Source organism: Euprymna scolopes, chromosome 21 (genome assembly GCF_053919585.1).
Source record: "Euprymna scolopes isolate OS-2025 chromosome 21, ASM5391958v1, whole genome shotgun sequence".
Taxonomy (NCBI): Eukaryota; Metazoa; Mollusca; class Cephalopoda; order Sepiida; family Sepiolidae; genus Euprymna; species Euprymna scolopes.
In genome coordinates, this window is record NC_136502.1 from 94,564,628 (window position 1) to 94,588,675 (window position 24,048).

General features: G+C 34.2%; 1 protein-coding gene and 1 long non-coding RNA gene across 2 annotated transcripts; both read left to right on the plus strand.

Moving 5' to 3' along the window:
- The first annotated feature begins 9,821 nt into the window (after window positions 1-9,821).
- LOC145242596 (uncharacterized) lies at window positions 9,822-16,332 on the plus strand. The gene is made up of 2 exons (XR_013862771.1): window positions 9,822-9,925; window positions 15,495-16,332. It is a non-coding gene; the product is annotated as an uncharacterized LOC145242596 (long non-coding RNA).
- A 194-nt stretch (window positions 16,333-16,526) lies between these two features.
- LOC145242595 (uncharacterized) lies at window positions 16,527-19,148 on the plus strand. Its single transcript, XM_080105702.1, has one exon. It carries the CDS (start codon window positions 16,662-16,664, stop codon window positions 18,477-18,479), a length of 1,818 nt encoding a protein of 605 aa, XP_079961828.1. The 5' UTR covers window positions 16,527-16,661; the 3' UTR covers window positions 18,480-19,148.
- Window positions 19,149-24,048: the final 4,900 nt, after the last annotated feature.

Here is a 24,048-nt window from a genome sequence, read left to right on the forward strand (position 1 = left end):
AAGGACTAGTATTGAAAGGTACAGAATAGTGGTCCCAATCTCCCTAAGGAAGGAAGCCCTACAAAAAATCTATACTGGATATTTAGGCATAGAAAAGTGCATTGCAAGAGCGAAAGAGGTCGTATATTGGCCTAACATGAACAATCAAATAAAAGAAATGGTTAGCACATGCACACATTGTCTAGATCACAGAAACCGACAACCGTCAGAATCACTGATACACCATGAAATACCCGTAACACCATGGCCCAAGTTGCGACAGACATATTTTACTTATATAGTAAAGCATATGTAGTGATAATAGACTACACGACAAGATATTTCGATATCCACAAACTTGATGACTGCAAATCAAGTACGGTGGTTAATAAAATAAAGGACACCTTCGCAAAATTTGGCATTCCACAAATAGTGATTAGTGACAATGGACCCGAGTACCGATCATCAGAATTTAGACAATTTGCTAAAGATTGGAATTTCAGGCATATCACGACAAGTCCAAACTACCCACAGTCTAATGGCTTAGCAGAAAGAAACATTCAAACAATTAAAAGAACATCAAAGAAATCGTTTGAAAGTAGACAATTAACTTCTAACTAATATTCACCTGTATTAACCCATAATATAAAATGCTAGAAGTATGCATGCACAAGCAGTTTCGTCTGTTTTATTACTCATTCTTTCATTTTTTTTTTTTTATTTAAATAATTTTTCTTTAACATAAATACAGTTAAGGGGCGGGGGAACCCGGGGTTCTACTGTACTATGAAATTGATGATCAAATAATTTTATTGCCATTGAAATCGATGAAATCGTCCATTTTTAAATCAAATCGATTGATTGCATCATATGCCTCCCTGCAGTGATTTAGTTCACAATACATGGAAATTCTATATTGCACTGTAGAGAACCTTCTGTTGATTTTATAAAATTATTTTTAATATATAATGTCTTGAATTAAAGTTTAAAATGCAAAGGTTAAATATCATGTTTCAGATGCACTCTAAATAGAAACATTCATTTTGAACGTGCCCCTGTCATGTCAGAGAACCAATTGTTGATTTTATATGCCAGGCTTTTCTGCTTGTGCGGTGATAATAACTTGAATTAAAGTTTAAAATGCAAAAGTCAAATATCAGGCTTCAATCGTGATCTAAATAGAAATATTCATAGCGACTATACCTCTGTCATATCAAAGAACCTGCTGTTGATTTTGTATGCCAGACCCCTCTACTTGTGTGAGGTTTGCATTTAAGTTTAAAATGCAAAACTCAAATACGATGCTTCAATTGTGCTCTAAACAGAAACATTCATTTTGAACGCGCCTCTGTCATATCAAAGAATCTACTGTTGATTTTATATGCCTGGCTTTTCTGTTTGTGTGGTGATAATAACTTAAATTTAAGTTTAAAATTAAAAAATTCAAGTATCATAGTTCAGTTGTGCTTTAAACAGAAACATTCATTTCAAACGCATTCCTGTCATATCAAAGAGCCTACTATTGACTTTATATGCTGAGTCTTTTTGCTTGTTTGGTAAAAAATCTTTTCAAATGCACTTGTGTTAGGCTGCATAAGGTGTTAATTTTGGTCAAAATCACTGATTCCTTCTTTCATCGGATTTTTCCAATTATCGATACTTATCGAAGACATTTCGATACAAAAACCTATCTAAGAACACTGCCAGATACATAAAATTCATTTGTGTGAAATTTCATAAAAATCTACCCAGCCGTTGTGGAGTTTATAAGGGACGAACTCACACACACACACACACACACACACACACACACACACACACACACAAAGTTCTTTATATATATATTAGTAGATAGATAGATATAACAAGAACATCCATAAACTGAATTTTTAAATAAATACATTGGTACTTGTACAGTTTAATCAAGATATTAAAAAATGAAAATATTGAAAAAAAATTATATTTTACGTACTCGGTATGGAATAAAGTTTTCATACAAAAAAAACAATCACTTAAGTTGATCAAGTATTTTTTTTTTTTTTTTTTTTTTTTTTTTTACAGAAGAAAAACAAACTTTAATGAGATCGATTATGTCGCAGTCATCTTGTTTTTCACGGTGGGAGCCGGGGGGAGATAACTCCAATCACCACTGAAAGTTTATTCAAAATTTGATGAGGTCATTTTGAACCATGGGCAGAAAAATATCTACATAAATATTTTAGTTTTTTTTTTTTTAGTTATTTTACAGAATTTCTTTGTCCTTTTTTAATCCCTTTTTGTCTTTTGTTGATCACTTTTCGTTTAAAGGCACCCCCCCCCCTCCTCGTCGTCCCCAGAAATAGACAAATTTGATTTTCCTCTGTAAAAAAAACAAAAAAACTTTTTAATCAAATTGAGTGATTTTTTTTTTTTTTTTTGTATGAAAATTTTGGTACTTGTACAGTTTAATCAAGACATTATAAAATGAAAATATCAAAAAAAGTTTAAATTGTACGTATCCGTTATGGAATGAAGTTTTCCCCCAAAAAAATTCACTTAATTTCATCAAGTAGTTTTTGTTTTACAGCAAAAAAAAAAACAATTCCTTATGATACCGAGCAAAAGGTTCGATTTCTAGGAAGAAAAGCTAGTATTAAAGATGGGGAGGGAGTGTCGGCACTTTAACTGGAGTTATCTCCCATGGCGTTTCTAAACTTCAAACAAAAATTAAGAAAAAATCCAAGATATCTGCCTTCAATGTGCGGTCATAAAAAACGTGTTTTTCCACTGTAAAAAAAAAAACCTACTCGATCAAATTAAGTGAAATTTCTTTTTTTGGAGAACTTCATTCCATAATGGATACGTACAATATAACCTTTTTTCGATATTTTCATTTTTTTAATGTCTTAATCAAACTGTACAAGTACCAAAACTTTATTCCATAACCAGTATGTACAATATCTTTTTAATATTTTCATTTTTTTAATGTCTTGATTAAACTGTACAACTACCGATATATCTATTTATATATTTTTCAGATTAAGTAAAGAAACATAATTAGGAGAGCCATATTTACTTCCAAAGACTTTCAAAGCCAGAAGTCGTTGGGATCAGTAAATATGCAGGTTTATCCAATTTTTATTATGAAGAAAATTTCATTTCTTTTTCAGACGCTTAAATTATTTAGTCTTGAAACGACTTATTTGTACTAAAAACATGTTTTAATAAACAAAGAAAAAAACATTAAAGTAGAGATGGACAATGAAAGTGAAAGATAGGGGTTTTTTTTACCCAAAAACTTTTTAAAAAGTTAAAGCAACCCCCCCCCACCACCACCACCACCACCACGAGGGAAAAGTTGGTGTTTAAAGTGGATGTATCCCCCCTCCCCACAAGAAAAAAAGCATTCTGGATTTAGGACAAACGTAACAGTCCTATTCCAATCATTTAAGTGATTAAAGTGAGGAGTTTCTATATTTCTCTGTAGACCTTATTGTTAATTAAACCGTGTTTTAGAAAAAAAAATAACATTTAACACACTAAGTTATCACAGTTTTATTGTATAAGTAAAAACAGAAATAAAAAGTCAGCTGATATCATAGTTTGAGCTGTAAAACCACGCTATCAATTATCCCGACATATTCTTCCATTGTTATGCCACAGATCTGTTAAGTGATGTCTACTTTGAGTTCTGCAGTTGCTTGTGAATTGTTCTGATAAACATGGTCTTTCAAAAAAAACCCTACGTTACAAATCTAGTAGGCTTAAATCTAGTGAATGAGGTGGCCATTCTGAAATGTGTTTTTTTCTGCTGGTCAGTCGACTTATAAAGTGACTCCATAGTAATGCTCCTCTCATTGTGTGCAATGACGGGAATCAATCACTCTCCAGAATTTGTTACAAATCAAACAGTAATGTGTTTTATTGACTGACATTTTCTCACCAATGTCACTGCCTCTTCAACGTTCGTCAATCAAACATAACCGTTTCTCCAACACCATTTTTCCTCAACATCACTGTTTCCCAACATCATTGTCTCCTCAACATCATTGTCTCCCAACATCATTGTCTCCTCAATATTACTGTTTCTCAAATATTATTGACTCTTTAACGTCATTGTCTCAGTGACAGGCGAATTTCTTTAATTGTTTTTTGTTTTGTTTTTTTGGTAAAGATAACATCACTGTCTCCTCATTGTCGTCAACATCATTGTCTCCAAACATAACTATCTCCCCAACATCACTGTGTTCCGAACATCACTGTGTCCCCAACATAATTAACTCCCCCCACCACTGTCTTCCTAACATCATAGTCCCCTCCAACATCATTGTTTCCGAAACATCATTATCTTCCCAACATCATTGTTTCCGAAACATCATTATCTTCCCAACATCATTGTTTCCCTAACAACATTATCTCCCCAACATCATTATCTCCCCAACATTATCGTTTCCCAAACATCATTATCTTCCCAACATTATCGTTTCCCCAACACCATTATCTCCCAACATCATTGGTTCCCAAACATTGTGTTTGTTGTGAAATATAAGATATCCATCGAGCCTATAACAATATGTAAACAAAACATAGATTGCATCAGCAGGAGCAAAGACACCCAAACATGAAGAGCAACTACTGATATGACGCCTGTTAGTTCACTTTGTACTTACCACGACATAGGATAAGCACTTGTTACTGTTGGGCAGACGCCATATTGAATATCCACTTGAGACAAGGGACATAACTAAATATATAGAAGGCCACCAAGTTCGATCACTCCAACTTTAACATTACTGGTGTCTTCTGGTGTAAGGTGTTAGTCAAAGTTCTAACAAAAATAAAAAATAAAAAAAAAACAAACAAACAAAGAAAACGGCTTAACAACAAATCTCTTAGAATTTCATCTTGTCAAACAGTTTGCAACCTGTTCCTGTCCCCTGATCCATTCAATTTGGATTTCTTTCTTTACCAACATTTCCTTTACTCTGGCCACATCAAATCTCAAACGTCTGTCACTTACAAGATTTGATGATTTTTAAGGTCTCTACCAAAGATGCGTTATCTGGTTTGCAAAGTACGTCAGGCAACTTGGGGAGTTCGAAAATTTCTTGCAACATGGTATCTATCAATACACCTGCATCAGCAGCTTCATTAAGTGCAAGAGTCTTGAAAATCAATGGACTCTTTGTTACTCTGTCAAGTTTTTTTGATGACCAGCATATAGGAGCCAGTCTATTCATCTTACCATAAACAAAGATGATAAATCCACCCTGTGAGGAACTATCCTCCAAACTGGCATAGGTAGCATCAGAATAGCAAACGACACTTGAATCTGAAAGACTTCCCAGCTTGATGCATGAGCAAACTGTTTATGTAATTTATCAGTCTTCATTCTTTTCTCCATTCTAAAGCAGCAGTGGTAGAGAAGACAGATGTATCGACTTGTATGGATTACTCTTTCTACATCTAACAGCAACAGCAGTTAACTTGAACGTCTTTGCCCTTTCTTTCTCATAGTAGCAGAAGCCGTTTGCCCACCGACCCACAACCTTAATAACAAGAAACATTTCAAATTATTCACACCTTTAATAACTTTAATAACAATAACCTTAATATTCTCTCCATCTCAGAATATCCTGTCAACACGAGACATTTCTAATTATTTTCACTCTAATAAACCTTGATAACAAGGACTTTGTTATTTTCTTCTTCTCAGAAACTTCTTATCAACAAGAGACATTTTCATCCATTTCGTTTCTTTCAGTAAATATTTAACTTAATACTCTGCCTGTCTTTCTTGCTACCGTATGCTAAATTTGTTTATTGTGACTGTCGTAATTGAGTATTGAGATATAATACGTTGTGACGATGATATAACAATTGTCTCCTCAATATCACTGTTTCTCCAACATCATTGTGTTACCAACAATTATTGTCTTTCCAACATCATTATCTCCCCAACATCATTGTTTCCCTAACATCATTTGATATATAGGCAGGTGTATGAATACGTTCTATAACGACGTACATTGTAAAATGTTTTTGACTTGTGATGGGGGGGGGGTATGAGACGAATGGATTCGCCAATCATTTTTATAACCAACGGCTGTGCTAAACAATCAATCAAAACGTCGCAAAATTATAATAACAATCGTCGAATTTTGGATTCAATCAGTTCGCCATTTGCTACGTCATGGACCGCATTTAATTCTTCGCCGCCATCTTGGTTACTGATCTGAACTACGCCGCCATTTTGGTTACTGATCTGAACTACGCCGCCATCTTTGTTCAACATAATATCTCAGAACTTCAGAGGTTAACTACTCGACGGACCGCATTTGATTCTTGGTCGCCATCTTGGTTACTGATCTGAACTACGCCGCCATCTTTGTTCAACACAATGTCTCAAAACTTAACATACATGTTTAATAATTGGGTTTTATATTTTATCTGTATATTCGTGTACGTGTAAATATGTGTATGCATATACGTCATATCATTTAGTTGATCATCTAGTGTGTATATTTTAACATTTATGCAACAGTTCTAACAGGAAACGATTGACATGGACGTGTCGAAACAGTTGTAGACAACAGTTCTTTTAACAGATGTAAATAACACAACACATCTATGAATTATTTATGAACATTTATTCTCATGATCTGGCCGGCATTTTCAGAGATTACACGTTCCTTACATCTTGGCTTTCCGAAGTGATGCCACTTCCCATGTCATCTTGAATCGCCCGTTCTCTCTGATGTCCAGCTAATGACTACCTAGAATCTCCCCAAATCTACATACATCACATGTTTCTTTATGTCACATCATTATGTGTCTCAGACCAACCTAACGTCCCCAATCTAGTTATTTGTTTATCCAAACTAAAAATAATGTTTACATCTATTTTCTATTTTCAGATTCCTTTTGCGATATTATATTATATATGTTAATCATTTTTTCCCAATTTAATTGTTTATTTTTCTAATCATAATAATTGATCCAGTGACCAGCCGTCACTCGAATCAATTAATAATAATAATAATAATAATAATGTTTTGACCCTTGGCCCTGCTTGCTACAGTTAACACTGATACTACACTATGATCACAGTCGAAAAGGTCACAACATTACACATTGTCTCCCCAACATTATTCTAAAACCAAAATTGCCTAATTGTACCATATTCTGACATAATGTTTTTAATAAAAGGGAAAGCCATCTTTTTACGTATAAGTCTGAAACAACAAAAACCAAGTAGGTTAAGAGAAGATAATTAATTGTCACTAGAGTAGTTTTTCCTGTCCAAAGAAACTCATAACATCTGACCCGTATTTTGGGTGATTCACAAACAAATTCAACCACCCTAACGTATTAGGTTAACCGTTTTTCTTAACACGGGTGGCATTGAGATGGCACTTGTCAGATTGCTAAAAGGCGCAATTTCTGACATTTTTAGAGACATTTTCTGATCTAAGACGCCCGCTTTTGCAGCTAGCTTGTTTTTAATGGCTGTTGGGTATCATTCCGATTATCAGAGAAGAAAATAGATTTCTTCTTTATCAATTCATCATATCCACAAATAATTGTAACCTGTACCTGTAGTGGCATTCACCCGGGATGGGTTGCGCTGGCTTCAATGGTGTAAACCGCATCTCGTGTCAAAGTCATCCACTCTCGTCAGTAGGCAGTAGAGTTGACAGCATGATCTAGCCATTTACAGTTCCAGCAACAAACACCAAAATTGCAAGAATCGGACATCATCTCCATATCTGCTTTGACTGTTATGACCCAAGTCTTAAGTTGATTACCTTGGCGTTTCTTCCAACCAGTGGTGCCAATTTTAAAGCCACCAGTCAAGTGAAAGACGAAATCATCACCTGTATCAACCTGGCTAGAGCAGCCTTCATCCATTTTTAAAAACGAATGTGGTCTCGCCAAGAGATAAGACATTGTACAAAACTGCACATCTACGAAGCCATGGTCAAAACAATTCTTCTCTATGGATGTGAGACCTGGCCACTGCACAGAGAGGATCTTCATAAACTTGAAGTCTTCCATCACTACTGCCTCCACTGTATCCTGCGCATTTGGCTTTTCCGACCGGATCTCTAACTTGATCACTACACACTAGATGTAACATCGTTGGCCTGGAGGAAACTCTGATGAAAAAAGGAGACTCTGGTGGTTCAGTCACGTGCTGCACTGGCCAGGGGATGAGTTCGTCTATCAATTGGTGGCACTCAATGCACAAATAATTGTGCGCGTATTAAATCAATACCATAACAACTTTTCGTAACAATGCTCTTTCTTTCCATCATCATCATCACCATCATTATTGTTACATCAAATGAGTAGATAGATAGATAAACAAACTTTATATATATATATATATATAAGTAAGTCTTTTGGCAGCGTGGTATTGTGTCTGTTTATGCATTGGTTTACCTTGTTCTTGTGAGAGCATGTATAGATGTGGGAGAGTTGAGTCTTTTTCTTTTGCAATTTGTTTCCGTTGGCCCAAAGGACACGAGGGGGTGTTGTTAAGTGACATTCTTGGATGTCTTTAGGTGCGGATGGATCGTGTCATCTCTGTGTGTCTAGCTTTTGGCTGTTCATGAGGTTTAGAGCAATTTTCATTGCTTAGAAATTATTTTGAGTTCACATGTTTCTATGAAAACTTCACTGCTTTGTGGATTGAGAAGGAAAATAAATTCTAACAAAGCAGAGGAAGAAAGAGTCTAGCATCTGTCCCCTATGAAATTATTTTTGGTCTCTTTGGAGAAGCACTGATGTCTCATTAGAAGGAACTCAACCAGCAAGCAAGACAGATCTCCCTTTCTCTCTCTCTCTCTCTCTCTCTCTCTCTCTCTCTCTCTCTCTCTCTCTCTCTCTATCCACTAAACACAACAGCTCATCAACTCTCGCCGTAGAAGCTGATGACTTATTGGACGCTTCGGCATATCAACCCTCGCCAAAGAAACAGCTTACTACTTGTTCTTGGTCGGTCTACTTCTTATTAGTGTTGGGACGAGTAATCGGAATCAGGAATTGGAAAAATCAGAGTATTTGATGGTATTGGAATCGGAAAAATTGGTGCCTATTTTCCGATGCCAAAACGATTTTTTTTAATTGTCTTCTTTATTTGATTTCGTTTAAAGCAACATCTTCCATTGCTGGTAATAATGATAAAATAATAAATATTTATTGATTTTAAACCACCAGTGAAGCTAAAATCGATAGATCTTACCCCACAAGTATATTTTTATGTTTAGGAAAATATCTGCACATTTAACATGTGTGTTTCTACAGTAATCAAAGAAATATAAAACTATATACTTACATATTTAGAGATTTATAAAGAATCAGAGGTGGAATAGGAATCAGTAATTGCATCGGAATTGGGAAAAATATTGGAATCGTCCTATCACTACTTCTTATATTTAATAAACCTTTTTTGTTTTATTTTAAAGAGGTGTAGTTCTTTCTTTTGTGTTTATGAATTAATAAAACATCTATTCGTCCTAAACAGGGTTAGAAAAATAAAAGAAAGAAAAAAAAACATGTTGCGTTTACTTGCTTCCCCACGAGGGTCGGGCATAACACAAGGTTGAGCCTAATGTGGGGAGTGGTCATTTTTTAACACAAAAAGGATGCTCATATTCCGTAATAAATTACCAAAACGGAGCTATTGGCATTCCTCGGCAAGGACGCCTCAGGCGACAAACTATCCCTCCTTACTCTAGGAGAAGGTAATGCTTGGGCGAACGATCTTTCAAGATTAACACAGATACTAAACTTTGATCTTTCCGCGCGCGTGCGTGCACACACACACACACAAAACTTTTTAGCAAAACGGTGTCGAACACGAGTCAACAACAAGCGAGCACCGTTTTGTCTGTCCGTGTGTCCCTTCTTGTCTCGTTCAAATTGTCGTCCTTAGAAAATAGGAAAATATCCCACACACCAGGTAAGTAGTTTTCGTTCTCAGTTTTAATATACTTAAAATGATATCAAAGAAATATTATCACACAATTAAATTTAAACTTGTTTTGAAACTCTGATATCCTTTTTATTTATATATCTATATATATGTTTTTGTTTTATTTAAATGCTATCGATTTTACGGAACCGTGAAACGTTGTTTCAACGTCGTTCGTTCGGCTAGTTTTCTTTTCTCTCTGAAGGAAAAAGAATGAAAATTTATTTATTTTCTTTTTTAAATGATGCCTTTTTTTAAACTTTTATTTCGTAGTAAAAAAAAAAAAAAAAAAACAAGTAATAGATAAAGGAAAATGTTTCCGATAACTAAATATTTGATTTTGTATTTCGTGTGAAACTTGAATTTAAATCCGTTAACTTCCACCAATTTAAAACCGATTCCTGTAATCGATTTCATTTTTTTTATTATTATTATTCTATGTTTTTTTTATATATAAACAAAAAAGGACATTGAATTAGATTTTCTGTATTATATGAAGATAATTAAAATTAATCTTTTTTTTACAATTTTTCTATTTAAAGAATTGGTTTTAAATTGTTTCTTAATTTTCGACATTTTTTTCTCGAAAGTCTTTATTTTATTTCAACAAAACATTTTTGAGTACTAGTGCACTTATTGATCCGTGCTGAAATAATAACGTTATTATTTAAAAAGCCATTCTTAACATGGGGAGGGGAGGGTGTTTTGTACCTATTCTATACTTTAACCTTACAATTGAATAAAAAAAAAACATATAAAACTTTAATTAAACTTGGAAATACGATTTTAAAAAATAGCGCGGATCAGTAAGTAGCACCCATTTTTGAATTAGTTCTTTTATTTTATTAAAGTAAAATAAAAAATATTTGTAAAACAAAGAAGTTACTTTTATCGTCAAAATGTGTTTTTTGTTTGTTTTTGCTTTTTCGGTAAATTTATAGCTTAGCAATCTTACCTGAACCTCCCCTCTTTTTGAAAAATAAGATTCTTTTTTTTTTTTTTTTAAAGACGATTATGTGCAAGCACTCTGAAAAAAATCTTGGTGGAAAGAACAAAAACAAAAGTGATTTAGAATTTAGACTGGGGATTCGCATATAAATTTAACGTAAAATGATGCCTCACATCCGGGCCATTCTAACATTTTAACCAATTTTTTCACTACTGGCCCAAGTCCGAGTGGCAAGGTCGTAAAACCACATGTAATCACCTCAAACAGTAGACCTAGTCCCTAAAACGAGACCCACAAAATTTATCTCCCATAGCATTTTAGATAACTGCCCTAAAACGCTAGAATGACTGAAAAATCTGACCATTATGCGTTAAATTTATATGCGAAACTGATTATCAACTGTTGTTTTTTTTTTTTTTTTGTTCGTTTCTTCTTTCCGGCACGTTTTTCAAGGTTTTCACACGTAATCGCTTAAAAAAAAGTAGAATCTCATTTTTATTGTGCGGAGGTGGGGTGGGGTCATTTAGCTGAGGGTGTTAATTACAATAATACTTTTTTAAAAACTTCATGTTTGGTAATGATGTAGGATAGTTAACAGTGGAGAAATCGAAAAAAATTAAATTTGCCAATTAATTAATTATTAATAAATTTAAAATAAAATTCTATGATTAAAGTCAAAATTGTCTGCCCTTTTTTGACTTCCGGTTTCTGCGGAGCAGATGGGAAGCCGGTGATGACCTAGATAAGGTCCCTTCTGATTAATGAGTTTTTTCCTCTTATATAGTTCTGTTTATTTTTTATTTCATATATTTTCCTTCCAATACAGAGCGTTCCTTTTGGGGGAGCTGAATTTCTCTCTCATTAAAAGTCGAGCTCGTGTCTTACTCTGCCTTCTTGATTAAAATGTTTTACAAAATAACTTTTCTTGCACATGTTTAAAAGTAAGTCAATAATTTTTTTTTTTTTTTTTTTACATGGAAGTCACCATTTATCAAGGCCCGGAAGCCACTCGGAGATAAGGGTTATTGTATGTACAGCAATCAATGGGATAATATCATAGTAATCGTTAGTAATGGAGATTTGATAAAGTGTCTTACTTAAGGGGGCGGGCGGTTTATCAGGAATTTGTTTATGTTGGACTTGAAGACATCCAAGTTGTAGTCAGGTGGGAAACAGGCAAGCGGTAGAGAGTTCCACAGGCGTGCAGTTCTAAGAAAGAAGCTTTGTTCATGGAATCTACGTTTTGATGTAGGCACAGATAAAGAGTGGGGAAAATTATTGACAGTGGTTTCAGCTAGACGGGTGTTTTTTGTGAAAGATGGGTGAGGGGAGACCAGAGATTGGAGCTCAGACGAGCACTTTCCATGGAAGTATCGATAAAACAAAGACAGGCTCGCAATGTCTCTTCTGTGGGAGAAAGGTTGCAGGGAAGAGAAAAGGGCATCCCCCACTAAGCCACAAAGTCTATTTTGATGTGAGAAGGTAATTTCGATGTGCAGTTACTGCAGTGGTTCTTTGCCAAAGAAAGAAGTCGATGAAATGTTAGGTAAAAAAGGAAACATTAAAAGAAACAGGGAGGAGAAAAAGAACTTTGTCTGCCAAAATGTGTTTGACTAAAAGACTTAATTAATGATTGGCTTATATAATGTGATTTTATTATTTGTATTCAACTGTGTACCGGGCTAGGTGTGTCAGAAACTTTGTGAAAAATATTGAATAATTCCACCCCCTGTCTTTCCAAGCTTATAACTACTCGAAAAATGTAATTCAAACCCTAATTTTTTTTTTCAATTAAAGGAGCAAGGTTTCATTTAAAAAAAAAAAAAAAAAAAAAAATGTGATTTGAAAAAAAAAAAAAAGGGTTTTAAACTTCGGACTTAACAGGTAAATTTCTAAAAAAAACACTTTTTTTTTTGTTTTAAATTTGAATATATAAACAACCCACTTTTAAAAGAGAAATTACGAGTTTTTATATTTTATTTGCAGTTTCGTGTTAGGGGTGTCAAAAATTCCTACAAAAATTCCGATACACCTTGTACAGGGCTCTACGTATAAATTTATCTTTAGTTGACCTTCGACAACTAAATATTTTCATTTACTAGCCAAATAGAAATGTTATCAGCCAAACCTTCAATAATTCAGGACTTCAGCAAAGTTCTGAAGCAGATGAAACCTGTCGAAGCCTCTAGATTTGACAATGTCTCACTAGAACTTCTCACTTACAGTGGCCCCATTATAGTTTCGCTTCTGACTTCAAATAGTGTATTTTGACGATAGTGACTTTTTTTAAAAAGTGCTGAAAACAACACTAACAATTAATATACATGTAGTTAAATTTATGAATGAAATAGATGGGTAAAAACATTAATGTTATGAATGGGTCACCAGTTAGTAAGCGTTAAGTCAACAGGAATTTTAAAACAAAAAATGACTTAATGAACAAAATATATCTATATCAACAATTTTACAAGGTCGTTTTTTTTTTATGTGAGGATACCCAGCTCCCCCATTCTGGATGGGACAAAAATAAAAATTGGCTCGGTCAAGAAGGATATCTCATCTCTGACTGATGAAGAAAAGATCCTACATTTTGTATTATTTATTTGCAAAAAAAAAAAAAACATGCATTTTTTAAACAATCATGTACAATAACATTAAAAGTGTAGGAAAAATGGAGGACATTAAGCATCCTTAGATTCTTTGTTATTTTTGCCTATAATCATTGCAGTCACCAAAATACCACATTTGCTTATTTAATTTGTCTATGCTACTTAAAGTATTTGCAAAGTGTTTGAAAATTTAAATTTTATTCTATAAATTTATTTTTGCACAAATTCATTGCAATGTTGGGATTGGGGCAAAAAAAAGTTAGTAAGATCTGCCCAACCATTTTTCTAAAGAATAGACCATCCATTGTTTTCCAATTTGTTCAGAATCAAAAACAAGCAGACCAATCTCTAAATAGGAAGGGGACCTAAGTGGGAGGAGAAAGAAATAGGGATCGAGTTTGGGAGTGGATGGTGTTCTTTTAAAATAAATTTAAGTTGGGGAGGTCAAGGAAAAACAAGGCCAATAGCCATTAGTCGCATGCTCTCGTGTAATGAATGAATGCGTGAATGTAAGATTGACATGAAATTCTTAAAGATAAACTAAAATGACCAAAAAATGGGCTGAAATGACTTAAATAAATAAAAAGTAAATGACTTAGAATGACTTTAATGAACTTAAGGATGAATTGAATAACCTTAAGAATGACTTGAATGCTTAAAAAATAACTGGAATCCTTCAAAAACAACTTGAATGATCTGGAGAATAACTTGAATGGCTTTGAGACTGACTAGTTGTAAAGTGGGTGATCATTTTACATTAAATTAATACAGAAAAGTGATCCCCCACTTTATATCACAAAGTTACAAACATAAGTACAGCATGTAGTAAGAACAGATACTACACTTTGATCTTGGCCAAGAAAAGGGTATTTATTTGCTCCCCCACCGAGCAAATTAGGCACAAGGCCGATTTTTAATGTGAGGAGTGAAGGGGAAATGGGGACCAACTCCCCGGGGAGTAGAGGAGCTAGATATTGACAATTGGTATGAAGGGTTGCCCCTACATTGACCAGGGTCTTATATGTGGAGTTGCCCCCACATATGGTCTTTGCTTGCAGTATCTGCTGGAACAGATACTACACTTTGAGATATTAAATTTTTATTCACAGGAAAAAAATACAATAGGGAAAATGAACAAAAAACTTAGGCACAAGGCCAACTCAAAAGAAAAAGTGGGGGATGGTGAGGTTGGTTGATCCATCTCGTCTCTATTGGAAATTTTAATCTTGGCCAAAAGGCCAAGAAAAGCTTAAAAAGCTAAGAATAGCATCTATTAACAACAGACCTTTGATCTTAACCAAAAAGGCCAAGCACAAAAGTGTTACATACAGACAGACCGACCGACCGATGGAGTGACTTATAGAGTCGCTTGCACGCGACTAAAAATAACAGTTACGTGTGGGCATCTTATAGGCACTTTAGTACAAAAAAAAAAAAAAAAGAATTTTGATCTTTAACCAGTAGACCAGAGTTGTCTAATTTATATATTTCTAACTTCTTTTCATCTTTTTACATTAATATCGTACTTGATTTAACGTCTGTTTTACATGCTGCCAAATATTGAAAAAAATTGACTTCCAAAATAATCTATCTCTGACGAGGTCTTTATCACTCTTTCTCTTAGGTTTATATTTATCACTTCCCCATATGTCTTCCTTGACCTTCCTCTGTGAACTGAATTTGCTATCTTAACCATTTGACATCTACTGATTAAAGATCTCTCATCCATTCTTTCAATGTGGTCATACCATCAAAGTCTCCTGCTTTGCACACATCTCCCTATACTGTTGAGATGTCTTTAAAATTCATCCATCATATCATTTCTCTCCATGCAACGCAAGTCCTCAACCTTCACCGGCCAGCTTTTCCTTTCATACATGATATTTTTTTAATGAAAATGATAATTTGGTTGTAGATTCAAAAATGTTTTGAGATGATTACAAAAAGTTGACTTAATGTAAATTTTAATTCTTGGTTTTCATTTTTTTTTTTTTCACAGATTCTGCCATGATGTGATTAAAAAGTTTGCTGCCTTTACTTCCATAAAACAAAGGAACTTGGTCATCGTCTCTTGAGGTCATTACATTTTGTATCATTCTGACTACAATATATGAACACGCTATGTGCATCAAATCAATTTATGATTCTAATTGATTTTCAAATATACACTCAGCAACACCATTCTAAAGTTATTGATGAATTGACTTTGTAAGTTCTGGATTCCATAACAACAAAGATATTTGAATTTGTCGCTAATATTATAACTTTTTTTTGTTGCCTTGTAATAATAATAAAAAAAAACAATGATAATAATGCAGCTGCATTAAACCAATTCACTTTTAAAAGGTATAAGTCAATCTTTTTGAAGAAAAAATAATAAACTAGAAACTTTGGATTTGAGCAACAGTTTTTGAGCAACAATTTGAATCTTCTGATTTGAGCAATGGTTTGAAGCTTGTAAATTAAGCACCGGTTTCAATTTTCTGATTTGAGCAATGGCTTAATCTTCTGATTTGAGTAACAGTTTCAATGGTTTGACTCTTCTGTTAATGTAATTATATATGTGTATATATATATATATTATTAATTTATGGTCGAAATTTGGAGGAGAAAAGATCAAATTCAGGAAAATTTACAACATTTTTTTTTGTAAACTTCTCAGATAATTAACTCTCTTCATTTCTGCAAACACAAAAAATAAAATTTCACTCAATGAAAAAAAAAATCCACACAATAATTACTCCGATACAAAAGCTTTTTACAAACACAAAAAATAAAATTTCACTCAATGAAAAAAAAAAAATCCACACAATAATTACTCCGATACAAAAGCTTTTCCTGTCATCCATTTGGATTTATTTACAATTTACATCTTTCTCCAAACTTGATGTGCTTCACTTCATGTACTTGTAATCTCTATTTTTATGGAAAATTTACTAAAATCTAAAAAGTTTAAATATTTAATTAAGCGTGAACAATTTTTTTTTCTTAAACCCACAGAATCAAATTAATTCCTTTTTAAACTCCTGACTCTTCAAAATGATACATGTCAGAGGTTATTTCTCATAACGGTTTTAAACATTAGACAAAACTTTGATACAAACATTTTACATTTCCGTTTTTTTTTTTCCCCCCCGTATAAATTATAAATTATTTTCTTTTGACCATGGAGTCTTTGCAGCCAATTTACACTTCTACCTCTACAACTATGAATTCCTCCGCGACTCCGCCACTCTCGGTTGGAGGTAGCGGAACCAGCAATAATTTGGATTCGTTACACAACAGTGACACTTATTTTCGAGAGACGTTGTTGAAAAGTGACCATCATGCTGATCAGCATCATCATCATCAGCAGCATCATCACCATCACAATAACGTAAACATAGTCAGTATGAATACAATGCCAAATAATACCAAAAACCAGTTAAGCCATGTAAATCTTAACATGGCTCTAAATGCAAATATTAATAATAGTAATAATAATAATAGCAATAATAGTAATGATGGTGAGACCACTACAAACCGTAATAATAATAGTAACGCAAACAGTACAATAGTTGCAACTACTAGTACTAATAATAATACAACTGTCCTTGGTTCTGGAGTTGGTCTACCGACCAATTCATCAAACTTAATAATGAACACAAGTCTGAACGCAAGTACGCTGCATACCATGCAAACAGTGCATGCTGCTGCAATGAATATAATGTTAATGAAAAGGCAGCCTCAACTGCCTAGTGGCAGCGGAAATAACAGCGGTGTTGTTGGTACAGCTGAAGAAGGTCAGGTGACGTTAAGCAGTAGTGGTGTCAGCCCGGCGAACATGCGGGCGAACACAAGCAACAACAATGAAAACAACGTAGCTACAGCGCCGATGATGGCGTCACTTGGCCTGTTCACGTCTTCTCACCCAGCAAACGAGAAGGACGAAAAGCAGCACAAATGTGACGTATGCCGCAAGCTGTTTACGCGGCGTTCGGATCTGATTAACCATCAGCACGCGGCTGCAATGAACGATGACGGGAAGCATTTTTACTGCACGTTCTGTCGGAAGGCGTTTCCAATACGAGCCCGCCTCAAGGATCATTTAAGGACCCATACTGGGGAGAAGCCATTCCGGTGTGTCTATTGCGAGAAGGTCTTTGCTCACCAGACGAACCTGAAATCACATTTACGCCTACATACAGGGGAGAAACCTTTTAAATGTCTGTTTTGCGGGAAAGCTTTCTCGCATCAGACGAATTTGAAAAGCCACGAGAGGACCCACACCGGTTCAAAGCCGTATCACTGCGGATTCTGTGGAAAAGCCTTTTCGCACCAAACAAACCTTAAAGACCATCAACGTATACATACAGGAGTCAAACCTTACAAGTGCAGCTACTGCGACAAAGCATTCTCGCATCAGACGAACCTTAAAGACCATGAGAGAACACATACGGGGCTTAAGCCGTTCCAGTGCAACTATTGTGAAAAGGCGTTCTCGCATCAGACGAACCTTAAAGATCATCATCGAACACATACCGGTGAGAAACCTTATGTTTGCTCGTACTGTCCGAACGCGTTCTCACACCAGACGAACCTACGCGATCACGAGCGGACTCATACAGGCGTGCGTCCTCACCAATGTCAGTTTTGTCCGAAGGCGTTCAGCCATCAGACGAACCTGCGGGATCATGAGAGGACACATACTGGAGAAAAACCCTACCAGTGTTCGTACTGCGAGAACGCCTTCAGCCACCAGACGAATCTCAAGTGCCACGAGCGGTTGCATACGGGCGAGGCTGGCAAAACCTTCATGTGCAGTGTGTGCAACAAGGGTTTTGCGCATCAGACGAACCTCAAAGTCCATGAACGGACTCATAACCGGGGTATGAATACCACTGGGACTGCGGTTGCAGGGGTAGCAACTGCAGTCGTTGCAGATCCTGGAGCAGGAACCACTACTGTCCAACAAGAACAGAATAAAGGAACTCAACCGAACTGAATTCAATAATGAGACAAATTTGGATTCTTTTTCTTTTTTTTTATTTCTTTATTTCCTTTAAAAAAAAAAAAACAAATATTGCCAAAAAACATTGGTTAAAAATCCAGTGGGTTAAAAATTCTGATTAATTTTGATTTTTACTTTTTGTTTTATTTACAAATTTTCGTCTCCTAATGAGATTTTATTCATAAGGGGGCATAGGTATGAACCCCTCTCACCAACCAAGTGGTAAAATAGCAATCTGTGTTTAATCAAGCAGTTATTATATAATAGGTATTATCCATCAGTATAAACTAACCCAAAAAGGGTTGATATGCCATAAACCAGTCGATGGATTGTTTAAAATAGATATTAATGCCAAAAACATTTGTAAATTAATTTTTTGTTTAGGTGATATGAAGACCATTCTAAAGCTATGCTTCCAACCATTTCTTTACTCCGCAACTCTCGAAAACTTATGCGACATATTTGCCCCTTTTTTAAGATGAAGAAAGCAAATATTTGCAAAATTTATGTTTACAAATTTATTCACCAAATTTAGCAAAAATTTCTGAAATTTATGTTAGCAATATTTAACAAATTTATTTACATAATTTATGCTAACAAATTTTCTTTGACTAATTTTTGAATGAGTTGAAAATCCCAAAATAACAAAACTAATTTAAGAAATTCAAGTCTAAATTTTATTTTTTTTATATTGATATGTTGTTTATATTTTTATGTCCCTTTTCTTGATTCTTTATGTGGGCAAAGTTAGACACAAGGTCGATTATTAATGTGGAAATAAATCATTTCCCAAAAAAGGGAACAGTTGATTGCAAGCAAAAATAACATATAGTTGTGTCAACACAGCTCTCCCAGGATGCCCCAGGTGATAATAAACCCAGAGCCCCTCGAAAAAGAAGATAATGCTTAGGATGATGACCTCCTAGGAGTGAACAGATACTACATTTTGATCATAGCCAAAAGCCCTGACAAAATGACAGTTTATAATTTCTGGATTTTTTTTATTGATCGACAAAAGAGAACTAAATTGTAATTTGTATAAATATTTTCTCTTTTTTTGGTTATAGTCAGCTAATGTACTTCCTAACTTCCGGCATATTTGCTACCGGAAGCAATGACAAGGCAAAAATATTGCCCTTCAGTATTTCTATTGTGAAGCAATTTATTGAAATAAAATGTAAGAAAAGGATATTGTTAAAAAGTGTAACACTCTCAAAATCACACCCCTTCACTGTTGATGTCCGTAAATACCAGAAAGCTTTCTACTCTAATAGTTTCTTCCCTCGTACAGCTAGACTTTGGAATTTCTTTCCTGCTACCTGTTTTCTTGACTGTACTGATATGCAGAAGTTTAAATGTAACATAAACAAATATCTTGTTAATCTTTCATAGACATGGCCCCAAATAGTAGCCCCTTACATCCAGGTGGCGATATACTTTGTTAGGAATTAATGTAAGTGAAAAAAAAAAAAACATACAATAAATATTAACAAAATTATAAAAAGATAAAAATAACATTATTTGCACTTTTAATAACAAAATTTAAAAAAAAATAAAATTTTATTTTATTTGAAATTTCATAATGAATATGTTTATGAAATTATAAAAATGAGTTCTTATTTGAATTTATATTATAAATATATGTAGTACTTGTACAGTTTAGTCAAGAGATTAAAAAAATGAAAATATCGAAATAAAAGTTATATTGTATGTATCTGTTTTGGACTGAAGATCTCCGAAAAAAAATTTCATTTGATTTGATCGAGTAGTTTTTATTTTACAGCAGAAAAACACATTCTTATGAGAGTGCGTTGAAGTCAGCCATTACGAAATTTGTTGAACACGCCAAAGGGAGATAACTCCAGTTAAAGCGCCGACACTCCCTCCCCATCTTTATTACTAGCTTTTCTTCCTAAAAATCGAACCTTTTGCTCGGTATCATAACAAATTGTTTTTGCTGTAAAATAAAAACTACTTGATGAAATTAAGTGAAATTTTTTTTACAGAGAACTTCAGTCTATAACGAGTACGTGCAATATAACCTTTTTTCGATATTTTCATTTTTTAAAGTCTTGACTAAATTGTATAAGCACCATATATGTTTATGAAAGAATAAAAATAAAATTGAAAAAAAATAGCAAATGAAATTATTGAAAGCAAAATAACTGGCATTATTTCATAAACTAAATAGTTCATTGCTTGAAAAGATTTTTAAAAAAGTGTTTTCAATAATTCTTTTAAAAAAAAAAAATAAAAACTAATTTCAATAATGCTTGATTAAAATAATCACTGAAAAAACTTTTCAGTGATTATTAAATAAAAAAGAAAGATCAGGAAAGCGTAATAAAAAAAGAATGCATGCTCAGGGGAGATACAGGTGTGAGAGAAAATAGTGAAGGAACTGATTTGTCTTGTCTACACTTTCAGTAGCGCTACGCTGGAAATTAAGAAGTACGTTAGCTGACTACACCCATTTTTCTGGATATGACCTTAAACTATACCCGATGGTGGGGGCCCCAGCTTGTGGGCTTTGGGGAGTGTGGAGCCACCCCTTAATTGCCATTGCTCCCAGGTCCACTCTGACTTGGAGTGGTAGTACTTGTTAAGGTCCCAACTATGGGTTAAAAACCCAAATATATTTTATTAAAAACTTTTTCTTCAAAATCACTGGATTCAGCATTAAATAACCTGGAAAGGGTTGATATGCCGTAAAACAAAAACAACCAACCAACCATTTTTTTGTCTTCTTATCTCATGCATGAGGTTAGACGTTTTCACTTGTGCCACTCGCCAGAATTGGGTCGTCATCTATATCCATGAAAATTGTTCACCCTTAAGAGTATCTTGTACCTCTACAAAGCTGTCATTCACCATGCATGGAATATTGTTGCCACATCTTGGCTGATGTATCTACCACTAGTCTCCTTCTTTGACAAGATTAAAAAAAAAAGAGTCTCCAATCTAATAGATGCTGCACTATCAACCAACCTCCAACCCCTGTTCCATCACTACAATGTTGCAGTCTTGTGCCTTTTATTTTTACAATTACTTTAAAGCAATGTGTTCCGATGAACTCCTAGCACTTGTGCCCTCTCAACGTACATAATCCCAACTAACCAGACAAGTAGCCAAATCCTTTCCCTTGACTGTTGAGGTCCCTAGATGCTTTCTACTCTAATAGTTTCTTCCCTTGTAATAGTAGGCTTTGGAATTCCCTCCCTGTTTCCTGTTTCCTTGACTGTACTAACATGCAGAATTTTAGATATAATGTAAACAGATATCTCGCAGCTCAACTCCCCACATAGTCCACTGTAGACATGATTCCAAATTGTAGCCGTTCAAATCCAAATGGCAATATGCGTTGGTTGGTGTGAAAAAGAGTGAAACAAAAATGTGGAACACACTTTAAAACGTTTTGGATGACTGACGGCAAGCAACATGGCCGTACCAGTTGAGGTGTTGTTATGCACCATACTTTGTGTTGTTCTGTTTGAACTTAAATTGAGACTTGAAGAGATTGTGCACGCATACTCTTTCATGGTGTCTGTTCAGTTTTAAATACCAACAGACATATATCAATTGATTGAGATTGTTGGACTGACTTCCTCATCTTGGTTGTTATTGTCACAACGTTTCGGCCGTTTTGCCCTCCGGCCTTCGTCAGGTGTTTTGTATCGAACTGGGGAACCGTTTGTTAGGAGTCTCGAACCCAACCCTTTATTATTATTACGGGGGTACCGTGTTCGGACTCCAGCTAGGCTTTGGGACATAGTTGCTGATTCTCTGTTTTGAATGTTACTTTTTTCACTGCCTTCGTTCAGGGTAAAGGTGCTGAGTTCAATCCTGAACGAAGGCAGTGAAAAAAGTAACATTCAAAACAGAGAATCAGCAACTATGTCCCAAAGCCTAGCTGGAGTCTGAACACGGTACCCCCCCTAATAATAATAAAGAGTTGGGTTCGAGACTCCTAACAAACGGTTCCCCAGTTCGACGATACAAAACACCTGACGAAGGCCGGAGAGCAAAACGGCCGAAACGTTGTGACAATAACAACCAAGATGAGGAAGTCAGTCCGACAATCTCAATCAATGAAAACACCTCATCTCAAAAATACAGACAATTACTAGACATATATCAACACTATAATTCAAAATATTTCAAACCCAAGTTTTTCTTTACCTCCCCCTTAAATATTTTGCACAACTCAATCAGTAACACCCCCCCCCCTTCTAGAAAAATCTTGCTGACCTTATGCTCCAATAATATTTATATATTCAATAAAACATGGCTCCTTTAAATATGCAATCTGACTGGTTATTTCTATCTAAGTGTGTGTGTGTGTATGAGAGTTCCTTCCTCATAGGTTCCAAAACGGCTGAGCCTATCTTTTGCAAATTTCACACAAAGGTAATTTATATGTCTGGGAGTGTTCTTAGATATGTTTTGTACAGAAATTCATCTGATAAGTATCGAAAATTAAAATAATCCGATCCTAAAAATAGTCTTACTTTCTTATTAGATAAAAAAGAATTTTTACAGGGGAATATTTTACGTTACACTGGCCAAGGGAGATAATACAATCTCAGTAAATCATTTTTTCTTAAAAAAAATAAAACAGATTTCTTGTCATCTGGAGATATAACTTAGTGGAAGAGCATTCAACTACAGATCGAATGATCCCCGGTTCAAGCCAGGGTTTACCTCATCATTTTATTTTAATTTTTTCTTATTAATGAGTCCAATTTACAATAAAAGAAGAGGTACCATTTAAAATCAGCACAAATAATTTCCTCATGTGCGTATTTTAAAACTAAGCATTAATCAGAAGTGACTTTTCCAGGGCATTCATCGTCAATCCCAAATATCAGCTGATGTGATATTGTAAACAAAAACAAAATTATCATTATTATTAAAAAAAATTTTTTTGCAAATTATTTCTCCTAATATATAATATTCAATAGAGGATTGATTCTATAATAATACATACGCAATTTGCATAAATTAAAATATCATGTATTTTACGTATACGTATTTTACAAGCAGGGAACGCCGGGCGTCCAGGTAGTGTTAAATAAACTGATTTTATTTTATTTTGACTTTTGCCTTCTGTTTAGTTGGTGTATGCTGAGAAAAAGTCCCCTCTGATTAATACTTATGCACATTAAGTTTAATTTTGAAACGCTATATAAAGAAAAAAATTATTAGTCTTTTAAATGCTTCTTTTTTGAATGGTTTTATTTTTTAATAAACTATGTAATCAAAGTATATATTTTTTAATCTTTACTTTGAAATTAAAAAAAAAATTTTCATAGTTATATTTTTTATTATGAAAAAAAAAAAACGTTCTGAAAATAGTTAATTAATAAAATGTCCTTTTTCAAAACTAATTTGCATATGTGTTTTGAAAAAAGACATTTTATTAATGAACTATTGTTTGTTATTATTTTTTTTATTCAATGATTATTTGGATTTTCATATGACAAATAGTTTCTGTTCAAATGTTGATTTCTTTGATGGGGCCGATTTGATTTTCAATAAATAGCCGTTTATCTTTTAATTACAA

Excerpts from the sequence above, each read along its gene's own strand:
- LOC145242595 (XM_080105702.1), top strand. The coding sequence starts at position 16,662 with ATGGAGTCTTTGCAGCCAATTTACACTTCTACCTCTACAACTATGAAT.